Genomic DNA, 17,597 nt, shown 5'->3' with positions numbered 1-17,597 from the left:
GTGTTAGCAACACAGGAGACTCATCCTTCATTAAAGCTGCAAAGCAAAGAACAAGATTAAAAATAAATAAATAAATACCAATCTCAATTGTTACATGCTCAGGTAATCATTCCAATGCAAATAATCCTAAGCCTGAGCATCACCAACCTGAGTTGCAAAGGTAATTGTACTAGGTATCAGTCATAGATAAATTACAATTAAGGACCTTTTACTACTGAGAATTCAGAAGAAGGGGGAAGCTTAACACTATAGCAAATATATGAAATGATTGGAGCAACCAAGATCAGCATAAGCTTAATTTAACACTTATCAGATCCAGAAGAGATCTGACCTACATTCTTGCAGCATCACTGGGCTGTGGGCAGAAGCCAGCTGAGCAGCTGCACAGCCGTAGGGGGAAGGGAGTTCTGACACTGAACATGGCGTTAGCAACAGAGAGCAGCCTCCTGGACACAGCACTGGATTAGTCCAGAACCTTGGACTGTTTGCAGCTATTCCTCTTGGCTGTTTAGCTAAAAATTAACATCTTATCTATGCCCCCTTCACACCCCCCACAAAAACCCTAACCACTTCACACTGCACTTTTATAGACAGAGAAATGCTCTTTGTTAGCAACAATTGCAATTTAGAGATTATGGAGATAACATGATGTAAAAAGATGAGTATTTTTTTTAATACAAGTGTTACATGGGATTATCAAAGCCTAGAGAGAACCAGGCTTGAAAGACCTCAGCTCTGCTCCACCAATCACAGGACTCAGTCTGCATTTACTGACCAAAGGGAAGGTGAGCCTGCAAGGACTGAACTTCAGGAGACCACAGCTGCTGTGGCAGAGCCTGGTGTCACTGCTGGGAAGCAAGGTGTGACCACTGAGCCTGGACAAGAAGCTGGTCTGTATGCACAGGCTGTCAGACTCACAGGAGTCTGTTTTTTCTTCAAGGACTGCAGAAGGTAGGGAACATTTTTGAGAGCAAGCAAGCACTTTTTTTTGTCTGATACAGATGCTGGAAAAATACTGCTGAGCTCCTTGTGCTTGTGCCAATGTTATTTAAAGCAATGTTGCAACAATGCAGCAGAAAAGAAAGAAAATCCTTGTCTCCACTAAATTCCAGAAAAATTGTGTCTCCACTTCATCAAAACCTGTGCAACAGAAACATCCCTGAGATGTTGCTTTCTGTGCAAGTCGTGCCTCAGTAAAGCAGAGCAGCGGGTAGGTACTGAGGGAAGCAGAGCCTGCAGTTTAGATGATGTAACAGCAGTAGGCTGATAAAACTCAACCAAATTGTCTCAGGCAATATCAACTGATTTTTTAATTTCATTATCAGCTTCTGTTTCTCCCTCAAATGACATTTATGTGCTCTCCTTGCCTAACTATGAGGATTTGAGACAGCATAAAAGATTAAAGATGAGGGGAAAGTTATTCAGAAGAAAGGCAAACATACCTCAAGCATATTTGCTGCTTTTCCTAACCTCATCTGCAGTCTGACTCCATGTACTTATACATACTGGGTTTTGTACCGTTTTTGCCCTAGCATCCACAGAAATAATTTGGACCACTCAGATCCTGCAGTCCCTGTTTCTACATAGGAAGGGAGATGCTGCTGGGTGGCAGCTCCCCCACTTCCAGCATGGTTAGCAGAAGGGTGCCTAATTCCACATGGCACACAAGTGGGGCCATGCTGCACATTCTGGCTTGTAAGGAATACGTGGCTGCCAGAGCAAGAACAAAGTAAGAATGACCTACTGTAACTGCCCTTCAGAACAGCTTCAGGCAGCTATTTGTGAATTTGTGAAGACCTTGAGCACCGACTGTGATATTTCAGTAAAATGAGTTGGCTTCACAGGGTTTTTCTTTACTGTGTGGGTGATGAAGCATGGACATGGGTACCCAGACAAGTGCTGGAGTCTCCATGGAGACCTCCAAACACGCCAGGACACAGTGCCAGGCAGCAGCTCTGGTGGCAGTGCTGGAGCAGCAGGTGCCAGAGGTATCCAAAGGTGCCCTCAGCCCTAATTCTGTGGCTGCACGATGCTGTTATACAGCCTTGCAGCTGTTCGAAGTCCAAAAGGCAGATTCTGGGCTGATACTGATGCCATGGATGATAAAAAGCAGAGGCTTTAAGGTTTCAAAGTCCATGGGAATAAACGTCGTATATTTCACAAGTCAGGCTAATTGAAAACATTTTAAAAAGAGAGCGTGGTGGAAAAGTGACAGTGCAGTGAAGTGCTGAGATGGCTGAGCTAACACTGGATAAACCTCAAGAACACAGAATTTTCTGTTTGAAAAGAAGTCAGAGCAGCTACTCAGAGCCAACACATCTCACCCACAGGCAGGGCAGTGCCAGGCAGCATCCCGCCTCCCTGAGGACAAAGGCGGTGGCAGAGCATGAGCAAAGCCGACTGTAAAGTGGGTCAGGCACAGAATGAGCAGCAGAGGCTCCTTCCCAGCAGCCCTCCTCCAGGGCTTCCCTATTTCCACAGAACTTACACTGACAGCTACAATAAAGATGGGTTTTGACAGTCTTACAATTAACCAGCATGGGGGTGGTGGTCTCAAACCACCTGAGAAGTACAGGCAGCAGGAAAACAGGCTAAAGTCTTTCCATGAAACACGAGATTCCTGGTTTAAAAAGTAGAGTCCTATTTGACAATTCAGCACTTAGTATTTAAATGTATAATCCCATTTCAGACAGCTCCTATGTTTTGTTTCGTTTCTTTTTTAAGAAAGCACGTAGGGGTGATCTGATGAGAAATACAGATACAGAAGTCAACAAGAGGACCAAGTTACAAATGTTTAGATCAATTTATACCATCTTACAGAATGCTGCATTTATTTGCAGTGTTGATGGCTCTCATTAACAGCACCCACCCCAAAGCTTCCACCAGAGATGCTCACCTCGGGTTGTGCTCCTCCTCTTCCATCACCCAGACAGTGAAGGCAGGCATCAGAAAATCAGCAGAAATGAGCTGATGCCAATTTGAGACACTGGATACACCTACATTTATCTTTAGTTCGTGTTGCAAACCAAAGCCCTGACATCTTCACAGCAGTTTGATGATGAGGCAATGGGATAAACATCTACTGTGGATCTCATGTGCTGCAACTAAGTGAGATGCTGCTTTAAACACAAGAAAGCAGGTTGGAATGCATCTCAGTCTGAAGCAGCACTAGCACCAACAGCAGCTCACATGTGTTTTTCTGGTCTAGTCCTGAAACCTTCCAAGAAAAGATGTTCTGGAGCCTCTCTAATTCATCTTTTCAAGTGCCACAGTACCCTCCTTCTCTAAAAGTGATGTTTTTACGTTGCTGTACGTCAGCAATATATATGTAAGCATTTAAATACTATTAGCTAGCAATCTGTTTTATATACTAGAAGCTATCAGTTTCATTTTCATCTATAAGCAGTTGCTTACTGTACAGTAATTGAGAGCAGGCTTAACTCACCGTAAGGACTAATGCTTTTAAGCTACAGCACAGGTTTTAAAAGGCTAAAACATGTTGCACTGCTTAATTTAAAACCTTAAGTGTTGTCTCAGCCTTTCTTTTCCTGGATATATGCCAAAGAACTTGAGTCCCTTGCTCAAAAGAACACTTTGTCTTTATTCTCATCCAGAAGCAGCACAGCCAAATGAATTAGAGCACCAAGACTTTAAAAGAACCACAGTAAGCTGACTCAGCTGCTTACTCTGCAGGGCGTTCTTAGTGTGTTCACGTGCCCTGAAAGATTTGTATGAAGTCCAATGTCATTTTTACTTAACCTGTTTCCAAACTACCCTGCCTGGAACATGCAGAGAACTGATACAGTGCAGGCATCACCGTACAACCATAGCTAAGCAGACTGTGTGTCTGGGCAAGACACCTGCAACAACCTAGAGAGAATGGCAATGCAGAAGTTATACAGACCAGAAATAAATAAAACAAATCCTAAATTACCACAAATTCTCAGCATACGGGTAAAGCAAGAAGCAATTAAAAAGTGTATGGCTGGTATACAAGAAAGAGATGAGTGGAACCACACCTTCAGTTAACTGAATGTAGTGTTGCTTCATTTGAAATTCAGAGTGGTCATTTGGTAACACTTGCCTCTTACAGACCAGACCATTTTTCCAGAACAAACAGGTGCATTTCGCCTTCAGCCCTGTCCTGCTCGACATCACAGCTTCTCCTACAGCAGGAACTTGTGGTGTTATTAGTAAGGAAATGGAGTAAGAAGGGAGGAGCACAGGGATGTATTTATTGAACTATGAAGATGCAAAAAATAAACTGAGCACACCTTAATTTTGCGTTGTCCATGAAAAAACGTACAGCTGGCCTTTAGAAATTCAGACTGAATTTTCAAATTGCCAGAGGAAAGACTTTGTCCCAGGCCTCACCTTACAATCTTTATAATGCGACTTTCAGCAACTGTGAAAAAAAATAAATCCAGGCCAACCTTTGATACTAACCAGACTGGTGTACAGTCAGATGAAACGTCAAAGCTTTCATCAGCAATACGTACACCTCCTCTTTTCCAAGGCAGAAGTATCATGCAGGCAGACAGATCTGATACCTCGTTCTGTCCGTCTTCACTTCCCTGTGCATAAGAAGCCTTGCAGGTATTGTCAGATCTAAAACAGCAGAGCAGCAATATTGAGCTTGTGTGCAAATGCGAGCAGCTGGAAACTATCCAGCTTCAGGCTGAGCCTACCAGCACAAGTGTCCATTCACCTTGGAGAAAACAGGCACCTACACACAGGAGCCCACATCAGGCACGGCAGCAGGGCTGTGGGATGCCTGCAGGGCAGCTGAGCCCTGGGGGATGCCAAGGGACAGACAGCAGGTGGGGGCAGGCAGAGAAAGACTGAGAACGAAGGAAAGAAAACCTGCAAATCTGTATGTTCAAAATGCTTCCATCTTCTGCTTTCAAAAAGGAAGTTACCAAAGGCTTTCCTGTGTACGGGTGTATGTACTAATACTTCGATTCTGACCTGATGATTCCTTAGTTTAAAGAACAGACCTCTACAAATGAGAGGCATTTACTTCAATCTGATATACAAATTCAAGTAAAAAGCATGACTGAATGATGAAGATACAGGACTTTGAGCTACTCTGACATCACCTTTCCAAAGAATCTACCAGTCTCTGCAGTGCAGAAAGAAAGGTCAATACTGATTTGTAAAACAAACCGAAATCCTAATTATGTGCCAGCAGCATCACAGTTCGAAGTGAACTTCTAGTCAGCCAGCTGCTGAAAAATTGGACTGTCATTATTTCTATTTGAAGTTCTCTCTTGAATCTCACCTTCCAGCTGGCTGGCAAACAGCAATACTAATCCCCACCAGAGCAATAATTTCTTGTTCACAATGTGATATTCTTAAAAACAAAAGCCTACAAATGGCCAGTCATAGCATAATTATGGAGAAAAGTGCAAAACCTGGAGTGACCGTCAACATACTGTCGGCTTTGCTAACAACTGCCTGTATGTGCATACAGAAACAGAACAAAGGAACTGCTTCCCACTGCAGCAGGAGATGTCTTGTGCCAAAGGCGTGGAATGGTGTCAGTGAAGGTAGAAGTTCTATCTGCAAAAGCACAAATACAGAAAATGGCAAGCAAGAGGAAAGGAAACTTAATGAACTCTCTCTAAAGCAAAGGAACTTTTTTTTGTTAGTGATCAAAGCAAAAGCTCCCAACTTGCTAGAAAGAAAACAATAACAGAAGGAACACCTCCACATGAGCATTATTTTTAGAATGCACTTCTCCCTGTAAGGGGTCATGATCCAAAGGACTTAGCTTTCCAGCAATAGTTTGAAGCTCTACCTGAAGGCAGAATTTTTGCTGAAGGAAAAAGTAACCCCTCAAGCCTTTCAGAAAAGGTGTGAATTAATGAATTTGAAAGGAAGCATCTTGCAAGTTTGACAGTCAAGCAGCCTTTCAAGAGAAAGCCTCAGAAAAGCAAGGAAGTCCAAAAAAAAGTGTGTGAAAGCAGGCCTGCACACTTGCAACACTTCTATGTTTTCTCTCACAAGCCAGCAGTATTAAAAAAAGACCCTCTATTTTGTCACACAGTCTATATACTGAGCCCAAAAACCAGCCTTTTAAACAGAATGAAAGCAAGAGCCTTCCATTAGAACAGCCAGCTAAGTTCTTTTAAGGTATGTCCAAGAAGTTGCAAGTGTGAGCCTTAATAATGCAAAACATTTCAAAGTGTTTTGAACAAAATCATCATCAGTTTCAGATTAGTAGAAAGGAAAGTTTTTAAACAGAAGTTAACACAAATCACACTTATTTTTGTAATGGAAGCTTGGGCAATACACATAGTACTGAATTTCAAGTTATTCCTTTAATATTTAGAAAACTGGTTTTATTCTTAGTTTTTCAGACTTCTTTCTGAAGTATTAGCACCTACAATGGAAATAACTCAAACTTAGATTTACACTTGAAAAAGAGCCATGCTTGATCAATTAATTTACCTTGTATTTTTCTACTTTTGAATATTTCACAGAGCACCAAGAGGGAAAAAAAGAGAGCAACATTTCAGTAATAAGTGAGCTCTGTTCTCAGCTACATGAGATCACAGGACCAGACATCTCCCTGGGATAGAATTCAGAAGGTCACAGTTTTCCAGCACACTTCAATCACCTCATTTTTATCATTATTTATGGTAGAAACTTCTACCCAGGTTTATAAAACCTATCCAGCTGTGCATTAGTTGATTAAACCAGAGCTGACCTGAGATGCAATTAGAATTTGACATTTTTCCATACTTAGTTCACAAGTTTATTATGAAAAACACTGCAGCTCTGTCCTGCAGTAACATTGTTTTACAGAAAAAAACAGTTCTGTTCAAAGTAATTCACTATGCTCAGACATTACAAGGGACAATATGGTCGGGCAAAGAGTGGAAAAGGGAACTGAGTGCAGACAAAAAAAAAAAAATCAATACAATTAAATTAAACAGTATTCCCTGAAAATAAAACAAACAAACAGTTTCAGAACAAATATGAAGCCTTGGTACTTATTTTAAAAATGTTCTTTAAGCTTCAATGATTGTTTGCTGCTATCCTTATCTACAGTCATGCTGAATAAAGCTATAGCTAAATGGAAAGTTAAATGTATTCACGAGGTGTTAATGTCTACATCTTATTATTTGCAGTCTCTCAGAGAAAGCAAAAGTAACTACAAATAGCGCTATGCCAGAAACTGGTTTCTCGACCAACAATGTTGCTTCAGCATGCAATGAACTGGTTCATTCTAAAGTGGTCACAGTTGTTGACGACAAGAGGCTTTGTATTTGAATATGGCACGTCTTTTGGTCCATGTGAAAACAAGTTTGAATGTTAAATATTTTCTGACACTTTGGAGTTACTGTTGCTCTTCCCATTTTCCTTAGGTCAACATATGGTTCATGGCAATACTGTACAGGTCTATGCTCTCTTTACAGGAAGTAGTCCGGGGTGCGACGAGTAACATGCGGTTCACCTCTGCGTGGCGCTGGATCGAACTGCAAACTGAAAAGCATTCGTGTTAGTGACAGCATTCCAGTTACATGCAGGTATGTTTTTCTGAATTACTTTAAACTCATCTTTGGATTGCTTCTAGGGACTTGAAAGAAACAAACCGTGGCTTTAAGACTCAACCTGGCCAGATATCAGTATACATCTAGACACTAAAAGTCTCCAGTAATTATCAAAGAGGTAATTTACACAACGCTTTGTACAGCTCCTCGTTTATTAGTAAATCTGCTATAACAGCTTTGTAAAGTCAATGTCCTAACCAGATTCAAAGTCTCTTCACCTAGACTTACAGATGGGCATAACTACCTCACATCTGACAGTATTCTGACTTTCAAATTACTTACCTCTGTAGTATTTCATTAAACTCTCACTTTATTGTATGTAATGAGCTTAATGACATCTGTCTAGATGGCAACAACTGTACCCAATATATAACTGCAATATCACTAGCCCAGCAGTTCCACCCTCACCTCCTGAATGTGCACAGGGTAAAAACCATACCTCAAAACCATGAATAGTTACTGTAGCAAAATACCACTTATCAAATCTTAAAATCATGTGCAACACGGATCTCATTTTTAAGCATACTTACAAGGAGTATTTTAAAGTATCATCAAGTTCCATAATTGCAGCCTGGTTGCCACAACGGTAGCAATAGTTTGGAGCACTGAAAATTGTTACTACATTCCGATCATGGCACCAGTTGTACCCCTGGAGAGGAAAATAAACTATTTAGGAAAGCCATATTCATTTGTTGCACCCCAGAAATGACTACTAAGCTGAATTTCAACGTACAAAACTCTACATAGGCTTTGAAGTTTTAAATAACATTAAGGCTGTGTTTATTTCTCTTCTCAACTGAAAAGGGAAAAAAGGAATTGCACCATAGCGTATAACATCTTCCTAGTAAGCATTACATAAGCACATTAAAAAACAGCAAGAATTATCCACTACGTTGTTAAAAATTGAAATACCAATTCTGAATTAGACAATCTTTTTAAAGCTAGGTGTGGGTTCTGGTTTTGATGATTAGAGGTTAACTTCTAGGGACAACCAGAGACTAAGAAGAAACCACACAACTACAGCCCTTTTCCTTGTAAAAAGGCCAAGTGTGCATCCCAGGCACCAAACAACTACCTCTCAACAGCTTAAACACACAGTCTTTGCTGCTTACCTCCATTACCAACTGATGAGCTCTTGAAACCAATGTAAGGCCATTAGCATGGTTAAAGGTTTCTGAAATATCCTGTCCAAATGTATAACCTGCACCTCGAGGAGAAATTCCCCAGCCACCACGATCATCTGGATCTGACCATAGCAAGTCACACATGGGACCCTGTAAGAGATTTGGAAAGTATTTCATGAATTGAAGAAAAAAAAAAAAAATGCAAGAACAAAAAACACAACCTCCACATTCGTGTCCCTGCACAGCTTACTGCAGCTTCTCTTTAAGGCTTGGAAAGAAAATGTAAGAAAAACCCCACCTATCAACTACAATAGTTAGTGCAGTTAAAACTGAAAATACTCACGAGGAAGATAATTTTAATGAAAAAAATTCACAGAAGCAGTTCTCACCTCTGAGATATTAAAATATGCTTTGTAACTTTAGGCAAGAACATGTCCCTTAATTTTCCTGCAGAAGACTAGTAGGCAAGACAGGCATTTTCAAACTGCTACATCGTTTTGAACCTGATTTTCTGCCTTTGTATATATTAAAATGCCCAACATATGCTGAATCATGAATCGCACTGTGAATTAAGATAATTAATTTTCAATATACCTCATGGGGAACTTCCTGCAAGCGATCAAGTGCTCTGATGTGATCCAGCGTATCTATTGATGGAGAGAGGCCACCATGTAGACAGAAAATCTGGAAGAGACATTATGAGATTTCAACTGTTTACATTTATTAATACAAAAAATTGTAACTATTTAGTATAAACAATTAAGAAAAATTTTCAAGAGATTATTTTCAAGCTGAGAGCTCACTGAATACAGTGTTAATCGCTTCACAACCAGCAACATTTAACTTTGTCCAAGTTCAACCTACCTGGCCATCCACCAAGGCAGTTAGAGGAAGGTAATCAAAAAGGTCTGTAAAGTACTTCCAAACATTTGCATTCCCATATTTTCTTAAACATTCGTCATAGAAACCATATACTTGTGTGATCTGCCTGCTTTCATGGTTCCCTCGAAGAATTGTGATGCGTTCACGGTAACGGACCTGAACATAATATTGGAAGATATTTTAGGGGCACGACAATATGCACTTCCCAAAACCACAATTTGCTATTCTTCCCCTCCCCACAATATGCCAATTAAGCAATAAGAAAAAATGAAATTACAACCTTAAAGGAAAAAAAAAAACAGCTAAATGATGCCAGTCTTCAGTTGCCTTGAGATGAAGAACAGGTTTTATCCTCTGTTAGCAGTGGACTTCACTATGCCTGTGCACTAAACTGTTATCTCACATCTTTAAAGACTGCTACTTCCACATTTAAAGATAAAAATAAATTGCACAGCTCCCTTTAGGAAAAGTTATACAGGCTTTTCAGAAATACTAAATGTATATAGGTTTGTAGAAAATATTTTTGACAACACAGACAACATTTCAGTTTTTGTACTTATAAACCATTGCAGTAAATTCGTAACTGATATCAAATGCAATCAGGACAGTTATTACACATTTTATACTGGATGGTACAGAAGAAAAATTACCTTAAGAGCTACAAGCAACGTGACTGTTTCAACTGAGTAATAGCCTCTGTCAACATAGTCCCCCATAAACAAATAATTTGTGTCTGGTGATTTGCCTCCAATTCTGAAGAGTTCCATGAGGTCGTGAAATTGTCCGTGCACATCTCCACAGACTGTGACAGGACATCGCACTTCTTGTACATTGGATTCTTTTGTCAAAATTTCTTTAGCCTAAAAACAAAACCAAAGACGTTGTAAGATTGTCTGTGAGCAGTTTTTACTCACAGTATGCTCTACTACTTGCAACATTACAACATTACCTGCCCTTTTTATGAACTCTTGTCCTTGTCTGAAGCATATGGAACAGGAGCTTATCTACTTGAAAAACTTTGCTTCTTGCAAAGATTTTTTAAAGTATTTTTATTTTTTAAAGAATTGGGTTCCCCCCCTCACACAGCATCAAATGGGTATTTCAGAAATAGTTTCCAGCTTAGAAAAAACTGATACGTTCTATAAAGCAGCTCCAAGAAAGGTAGCACAACTGCCTTCAGACCAATGACCATCATCTCTGGGACTGTAAATTTGTAGTAAGCCTACAATCATGCAAGTAACTTATTCCCAGCCCTTCCAAAGCCTGAACTCAGACACAGCCGAATCCGGGAGGTGAGCATGGCTGTGTTAACCAGCCAGAGTTCCAACAGGGTTCCACACTTCAGATGTCTTGAATGAGAAGCTGGATGACAGTTTGCTACTCGTGTGCATCTCTCTGTATACAGCAGAGGATCCTACCTGAAGCAGAAGCAAGAACTCAACCAACATTCACAGTTATTACCAACCACACAGTAACTTTGTGTGTGTTGTAAGTATGCACAAATGTGCCTTTTATAAGCTGAAGTAAGAAGCGGATTTTTGCTCTCTTCATTTTCTTCCCCAAAGTTTTGCACACAGAAGTTGCTGACAAGGGTAATTCATACAAACAGCACAAGCTAATTATAGCATCAAAAAGGTAATTTGGAAATACTGCCAGAATTCCTCAATCTTATCATCATGATGCCAGTTGCTGGTGACTGCTCTGACAACAATCTATAAATACATGCCACAATAATTTTCTAAATCAAGGGAGTACTGGAGGCATTAGAAATATAAATAGCAGCAAGTTTACAAGTTACCATCTATTAAGATTTATGCCTTTCAAGCACCAATGTTCCTATTCAAAAAGGATATATTTAACCTCATTATATTACCAAGAAGAGAATACGAAAACTGCATTCTGCTCCATCATGTGTGATGCCCACAGAACTCACTGTAACAGCACTAAATACCACCTACACACGGCCACACTGAATCCCAAATACCCTGAAGCATGCAGCAGTGTAAGAGACGGACAGATGAGCAACACCGTATTCATTTTAGGGTCATTTCTCTCACTGCTTTCTCAAACTTAACCTGACAACTCAAACCTGAGCTGACATCTAAAGCTGCATTAAATACCTGGTGCAACAAGAACCAGGCTCGTTAAGGAACATGCTGCTCTGTCCAAATTCCCACTCTAGCTGTGAAGCCACCAGCTGGGCAGTGATGGGCACCCCCCCAGACGTGGTCTCACTGCTCCTGAGCATTATCCAAGCTGCCCAGCCCAGCAACCATTTCAAACACCAATGGCCAGCAACACACCCTTTAATGACGGAGATGCAAAGATTCCTTTCAACACTAGGAAGAAATGCAAACTGCAGTCATGGTTAAGTACCCTGCACAACACTGCTTGAGATATTAAAAATCATGATTAACCAAGTTAAATTACTCTGCAGACCTATTTACAACAAAGTCAAGTTCACATGAGTTTCCACTCACATTGTGCCTAGTGCCAAAGATGGGTTGCTGGCGGCTTGTGGCAGATGCTAAAAACATCAATTTATTTTAAGATAGTCTGACTTAAGTTCATTTTAATGCAGTGACACTCGCCGGATGTTCTGGAGGTGTTCTAACAGCCCGAGCCTCCTCCAATACACCATTACAGTCAGAAGCATTGCCCATCCCAGTTCTCCTTATGACAGAGAAAGTTACAGAGACTTACAGCACTTCAATACAAAAAAGCATTCTTTAATTAGAATGCTTTCTACTGCCATATTTTCGTAATGCATTGGAAGCATCATAAGGAATGCTACATTCATTTTTCATCAAAGGTATGCAACTTTTATGCTGACTGAGATTAAAATGGCATCGTTCTCTGTGGAGTTGTCGCTTCCTCAGTTTTTGAAATATTCAATCACTCAGATATGCAGACGACCGAGCACATAGGTAACTCAGACAGCCACTCTGATAGAAAAAGACGGTTCCAGGTCAACTTGCAAAACAGCAATCTCCATTTAAATCCTGCAGCAAAAGGATGCTGGTGTAGTCATCTACATATTTTCATGTTCTTGAAATCAGTTTAATGAAATACCAACTTATGACCTGCTTAGCCCATTTACAGTCTTATGTCCCACAGTGTTAGCAGTGGCATACACTGAACTGCTTATGCAGTATACTAGTCTCTAAAACGGAGCTTCGAGAGAGTTGGAAGTGGAAAATAACACTGAAAAACCATCAGCTGTACCTGTTTCTGCATTTTCAGTCACAACTATTGGAATATACTGTGACATTACAGAAACACAGGCTGGCAAGACAAGCGTAGATGTAATACACTTTCACAACAAGGTTCACAAAGTCAAGCTGTTACTAATATCATTGAAGCACGTGTGACTCCAGCTTTGTACAGGATACACCAGCCCATGCAATATGACTTGGTTTCATTCCCCACTGACTGATCCCTTCCGTACGATCCAGGATGATGCTATTAGCTCAGTCACATTCTTTAGCAAAATGGAAGTGCCACCAGCAGCCACCATGCTTAGTGCCAGCAGGGAAGCACTGCAGCAGCCTCCAGCACAGCCCAGCACTGCTCAGTCAGGCCGCCTGATGAGGGAGGAGCAGGACAGTGACAGGCACACCTGACCCCCACTTCAAGAACCCTGTGACCTATTGCCAGGGATGGCAGTGCAATACTTCACAATATTTTGACACTAACATTTTGAAACATTCAGGTTTCACTGCCTATCACTACACAAACAGTTAGGCAATTCCAAAATGCAAGATTTTTCTCAAGCACTTATCAGTGCTTTTGTTTTTTAGACATTTTTCATTTCTTAACAACTCTTGACATTAAGAGAGCCCTGAGCATCTGCGGGACTTCAGTTCTCATGACTCCACAGGAAGTTTAAGTTGTATTCTACATTCTAAGGAGTCAATAAACTGAAGCAAATGCCCGATATCTGCAGCATGCAACACTGCAATGGCAAGTCCCTACATGCAGCTGTAAGACACGAGGAAAAAAGTACCAGAACTCAGTAAAATCTGTCCTACACAACAGCTGTCGATGTGGAAAGTCATGTGCTACCCTTAGAGCAATCTCAAAGTTCCAACGATCAGCACGTATCAAACACACGTCAGTTCAGTTATGCTGCCTGGAGTTCACTTCTCAGTATCTGCAGTATCTGCTTACTCAACTGTTTTTCTGGGGAAAAAGCAACTTGTGCAAACTCAAGAGAGCCAGAAGACAGGACTAAAACTAAGGCTAGTTTAAAGGCACAAGAAAACAATTTTCACTTTATAGTAACAAATATTACCAGATGAAAATAAAGCCTCCAACTTAAGGATCCCAACCTTCCAGGATTGCTGCATATCTTTGAAAGTGTAGAATGAACAGTAAAGCACTGTATTTTTCTTGTTTACAAAGCACCTTATAAGCAAAAAACAACAGCAAAAACTCATTCTTAAAATGCAAAGATTAGTTCCATTGTTTTCAAACAAAGATTCAAGCAAGCAGCACATTTTATAACAGGCTGGGGTACAAAAAATTCAAAAAAGATGTCTGACTATTAAAGCTATTGGGGTTTGATTTTCAGATCTGCAGGATTTTATTTAATGAAAGGCAGGAGTTGCCTGCACTCTGGCTATCCCCCATTTCCCTTGTTCTCTGCCCAACAAGACACAGATTACAGCTCAAGCTGAGCGCCTTGAGGGCTGCAACCCAGCCACTCTCACACTGCTGAGGGCAAGTCTGCTGCATAAGCAGAATACATCATACCTGAGCTCATAAAACAGATCTGAACTGGTCCGTTTCTGAAAAATCTCTTCAATTCACCAGTATACAATTGCCCTTTTGTTTCTAGAACATGCAATGTATTCCTTTTTCATGCCTTCCCCTCCTCAGATCATTACCTTCTAGCAGCTCTGATAGCTCAAACCAAGTACCTACTCTGTGAGGCACATCATACAGAAAAAATAAAAGCAGGAAACATTACTGTGGCTTTACTGAACCATAAAAACAATGTTTGAAACTGCTGTGCAATGCTGAATCAGCGCAATAAAGCACTTATCAAAAGATTAATACTAACTCAGTAAAGGAAATATAAGCATCACTGATGAGACAACAGCTCTGCAGTCACTGTGGAAATCTGTAATGCATTCTTGGAAGACCAAAACTCACACCTGTAAGCCACCACGCTGTCTAATAAAGCTTGTATGGAAAGGCATCCTCTGTAACCAAGACAAAGTCACGCATCTGTTGTTACCATATTTTGTTGAGATCGAAGACTTCAGTCACACCCATAGTTTCCTGTCATCAAGATGCACAGGATGTGACTAAAGCCACAACGATCAGCTAATTGGGATGAAGGCTGGTTTTAGCCAGCCAGCATCACCACCTGGAAGAGGTCCCAGTTCCGTGCAAAGTCAGCAGCTCTTCTATAAAATAAAGGCATTTCTGTTTCCTCCAAGTGTTCCCAGTCCCTACCTGCAGAGGAAAGATGTTCAAATCAAATGTGGGCTGGTTGTAGAGCAAAAAGGGTTTTCTTTTACAGTCTGACTTTTTAAACAAAGATAGAGACATCAGGCCTCTGACATCATTCACCTGTGAAGATGTTAAGACAGCAGTCAGACTACACAGCACAGAAGGGAACCTGCTTAATTCTGAACTTCAGAATCCACTAAGGAGTTCAATGTGAACACATATGCAAAAGTAAAATTAAAATTCAAAGCTCTCAATTAACATTTAACTATTTAGTATTCCACAGCAAGTAGAAACAACTTCCATCCAACACAAAAGTACTGACAGCAGCAAAATACTCTTCCATGACTGAAACAGAGAGCATCCTATCTACTCTGACTTGGTGAGCATCACCTGTACCACCACTAATGTCATTCACTGCAGGTCATTCTGGAGGTTTGGAACTAGGTGAAGGAAGCAGCATGCCTGTTCAATCACAGTGCAGCTCCTGGCAATGTGTGTCACAAGCAACTCACTGCAAATTTGTGGCCCTTAATTTTCTCAGGGCTGGGCAAACAGAACAAATGAACTCAGAAATTGTATGTAAGCTTAATAAGTTGTATTTAAGTGTACAAAAGAATAGTGGCCGCTATCTCAATGACTGCATAAGCAAACTACAGGCACCTAACTGAAAAAGCTTAATACAAAGCAGCTTAATATTTCACCACAAAGCTAAGTACCTTTCTTTACCACTCTACAACACAGCAACAACTGCTGCCTCACTCTTTTAGCACTCTTTTCTATTTGCTTAGAAGAGTAACTGAATAAACACAAGATGCTGGCCAACCAAGATATTAATCCTAATGCCAGCACTGCATGTAAGATTAAATGAGGCAATCACTTTATTTCTCCTATGAATTCTAGAAGGTCTATAAGAATGAGTACAGGCAGTAAACTTTTGCCAAGTAATTCTCTATTCCTTCGTACTGCAAAACAATGACTGACACTTTCTACAGTCTTGATATTCCCTTCAACCTCAATTTGCAAAAATCATTAGCAGCCTTACATATCTAATAGTAACTGAAGAGAATGCTATTTCCTTTGGAGAGAGATTTAGGAGAAGAGGAAGTGCTATTTAAGTAACAATAGTGGACAAGGGGAGAAAATGAGGACAGGAAGGGGCATCCCCAAAAGAATTCAATGTCATAATTATTTCACAATATTCAAGATATCTTTGTGCCCTTAACTTTGAATTTTAAACAATCCAGGGGAAAAAGAAAAAAAAAAATCAAGAAGCCAAATCAATTAGGAGAACCAGATGGGTTCCTCTCTATATTGAAGATCCAAGCAAAAGAGTAACAGTAATAATGCATGAAACTGATCACTGATAGAGACTGCCTTCAGCCCTGCCCATAATAGCAAGCTGAATTCATTTTTTACTGCACAAGCAATTAAAAAAAAAAAAATAGTTTGAAGCCATTCCCAAACTAGTGTCTGATAAATGAAGCTAAACTGGCTGGTGGTAGATTTGTAGGATTTTCAAACTTCTTGTTCAAATAACTCCAACCACAGCTAGGCACAGTGATGTTAAATGCAGGCAGGTATCAGTAGGTACATGTGTCAAGCTGAAGATATGTACTTCAAAACCAGTGAGCAAGAATTCAACACCTATATTGGAAGGTATTTCCTACATACCCTGCAGAAATATCAATGTTGCTCAACTGATTAGTTGAGCCCTGGTATTTATTCTTTAGCCAGAGATAAACTACCTGCTTTTTCCAGGTTAACATACTGCCTAAAGAAAGAAATCTACAGCAACAATGGTGTTATTGAATGCTGGTGTAGTCTTTAAGGGTCCCTAAGTGAGAAGGGAAATTCTACCATTGCTCCTTGGAGCGTCTCAGCAGAGCCATTTGCACAAGCCCTCCATAATTCATGCCAGAGCCAGACAGGTAAGGTTATTATACTGTTTAAGGCAACCGTGATGACTAACTGAGCATGGCCCGGGAGCAATCACAGAGCAGCACTGTCATCAGATCCTGGGAGGCAACAGCTTTACCAACAGTAGATCTGGAACAGGACATCAATCTACAGTCTTGTCCATGTCGTTATCCTTACACTGTAGAAACTCAAGTACAAACTTGCTCTAACTTACAAACACTCATTTCTGTTATTTTAAGCTATGCCCAAAATGACAACACAGGAATATCTTTCACTCCATCTGATTACAATGAATGTGGTGAGTAAAAACTAATTAAAAGAAGTACTAACAGCAGCACAACTCAATTTCACAGAATACCGAAGAGAAAGCTGTTAGTGCTACAAGAAGCGATGTGCATAAGACAAATTTCTCATACACATAACCCAAGTGTTGTAATCAGAACTAGGTGAGAAGGCTGGCAAGGCTGACACTTCAAATGTCTTCTGTGCAAGGGAACACTTTCCATTTTATATTAATGCTATTGTAAGAACACTGGGAGTGAAAGTGTCTTTCTTTGTGAAAGCATTCCACAATAACCTAAAGCAGTTATTAAAATGTCACAAAAACCCTCTCACCCTGTAATTCTCCGGAGATCGAAGCATTAACAGCTCAATC

At 40.4% G+C, this 17,597-nt stretch overlaps 1 protein-coding gene across 1 annotated transcript in view; it reads right to left on the bottom strand.

The window, feature by feature from the left end:
• Positions 1 to 6,736: 6,736 nt before the first annotated feature.
• Positions 6,737 to 17,597, bottom strand: part of PPP2CA (protein phosphatase 2 catalytic subunit alpha) — a 15,013-nt gene continuing 4,152 nt past the window's right edge. Inside the window, exons 2-7 of the mRNA XM_085236954.1 lie at positions 10,216 to 10,425; positions 9,548 to 9,721; positions 9,278 to 9,367; positions 8,672 to 8,833; positions 8,090 to 8,208; positions 6,737 to 7,491 (exon numbers count right to left, since the gene is read on the bottom strand). Of these exons, the coding sequence (XP_085093080.1) occupies positions 7,419 to 7,491; positions 8,090 to 8,208; positions 8,672 to 8,833; positions 9,278 to 9,367; positions 9,548 to 9,721; positions 10,216 to 10,425 (828 nt within the window). The 3' untranslated portion in view covers positions 6,737 to 7,418. The remainder of the gene's footprint in view (positions 7,492 to 8,089; positions 8,209 to 8,671; positions 8,834 to 9,277; positions 9,368 to 9,547; positions 9,722 to 10,215; positions 10,426 to 17,597) is intronic.

Source organism: Meleagris gallopavo, chromosome 15 (assembly GCF_905368555.1).
Source record: "Meleagris gallopavo chromosome 15, MGAL_WU_HG_1.1, whole genome shotgun sequence".
NCBI lineage: Eukaryota > Metazoa > Chordata > Aves > Galliformes > Phasianidae > Meleagris > Meleagris gallopavo.
The sequence above is the reverse complement of the archived record's forward strand: the minus strand, read 5'-3'. Positions and strand labels throughout refer to the sequence as shown.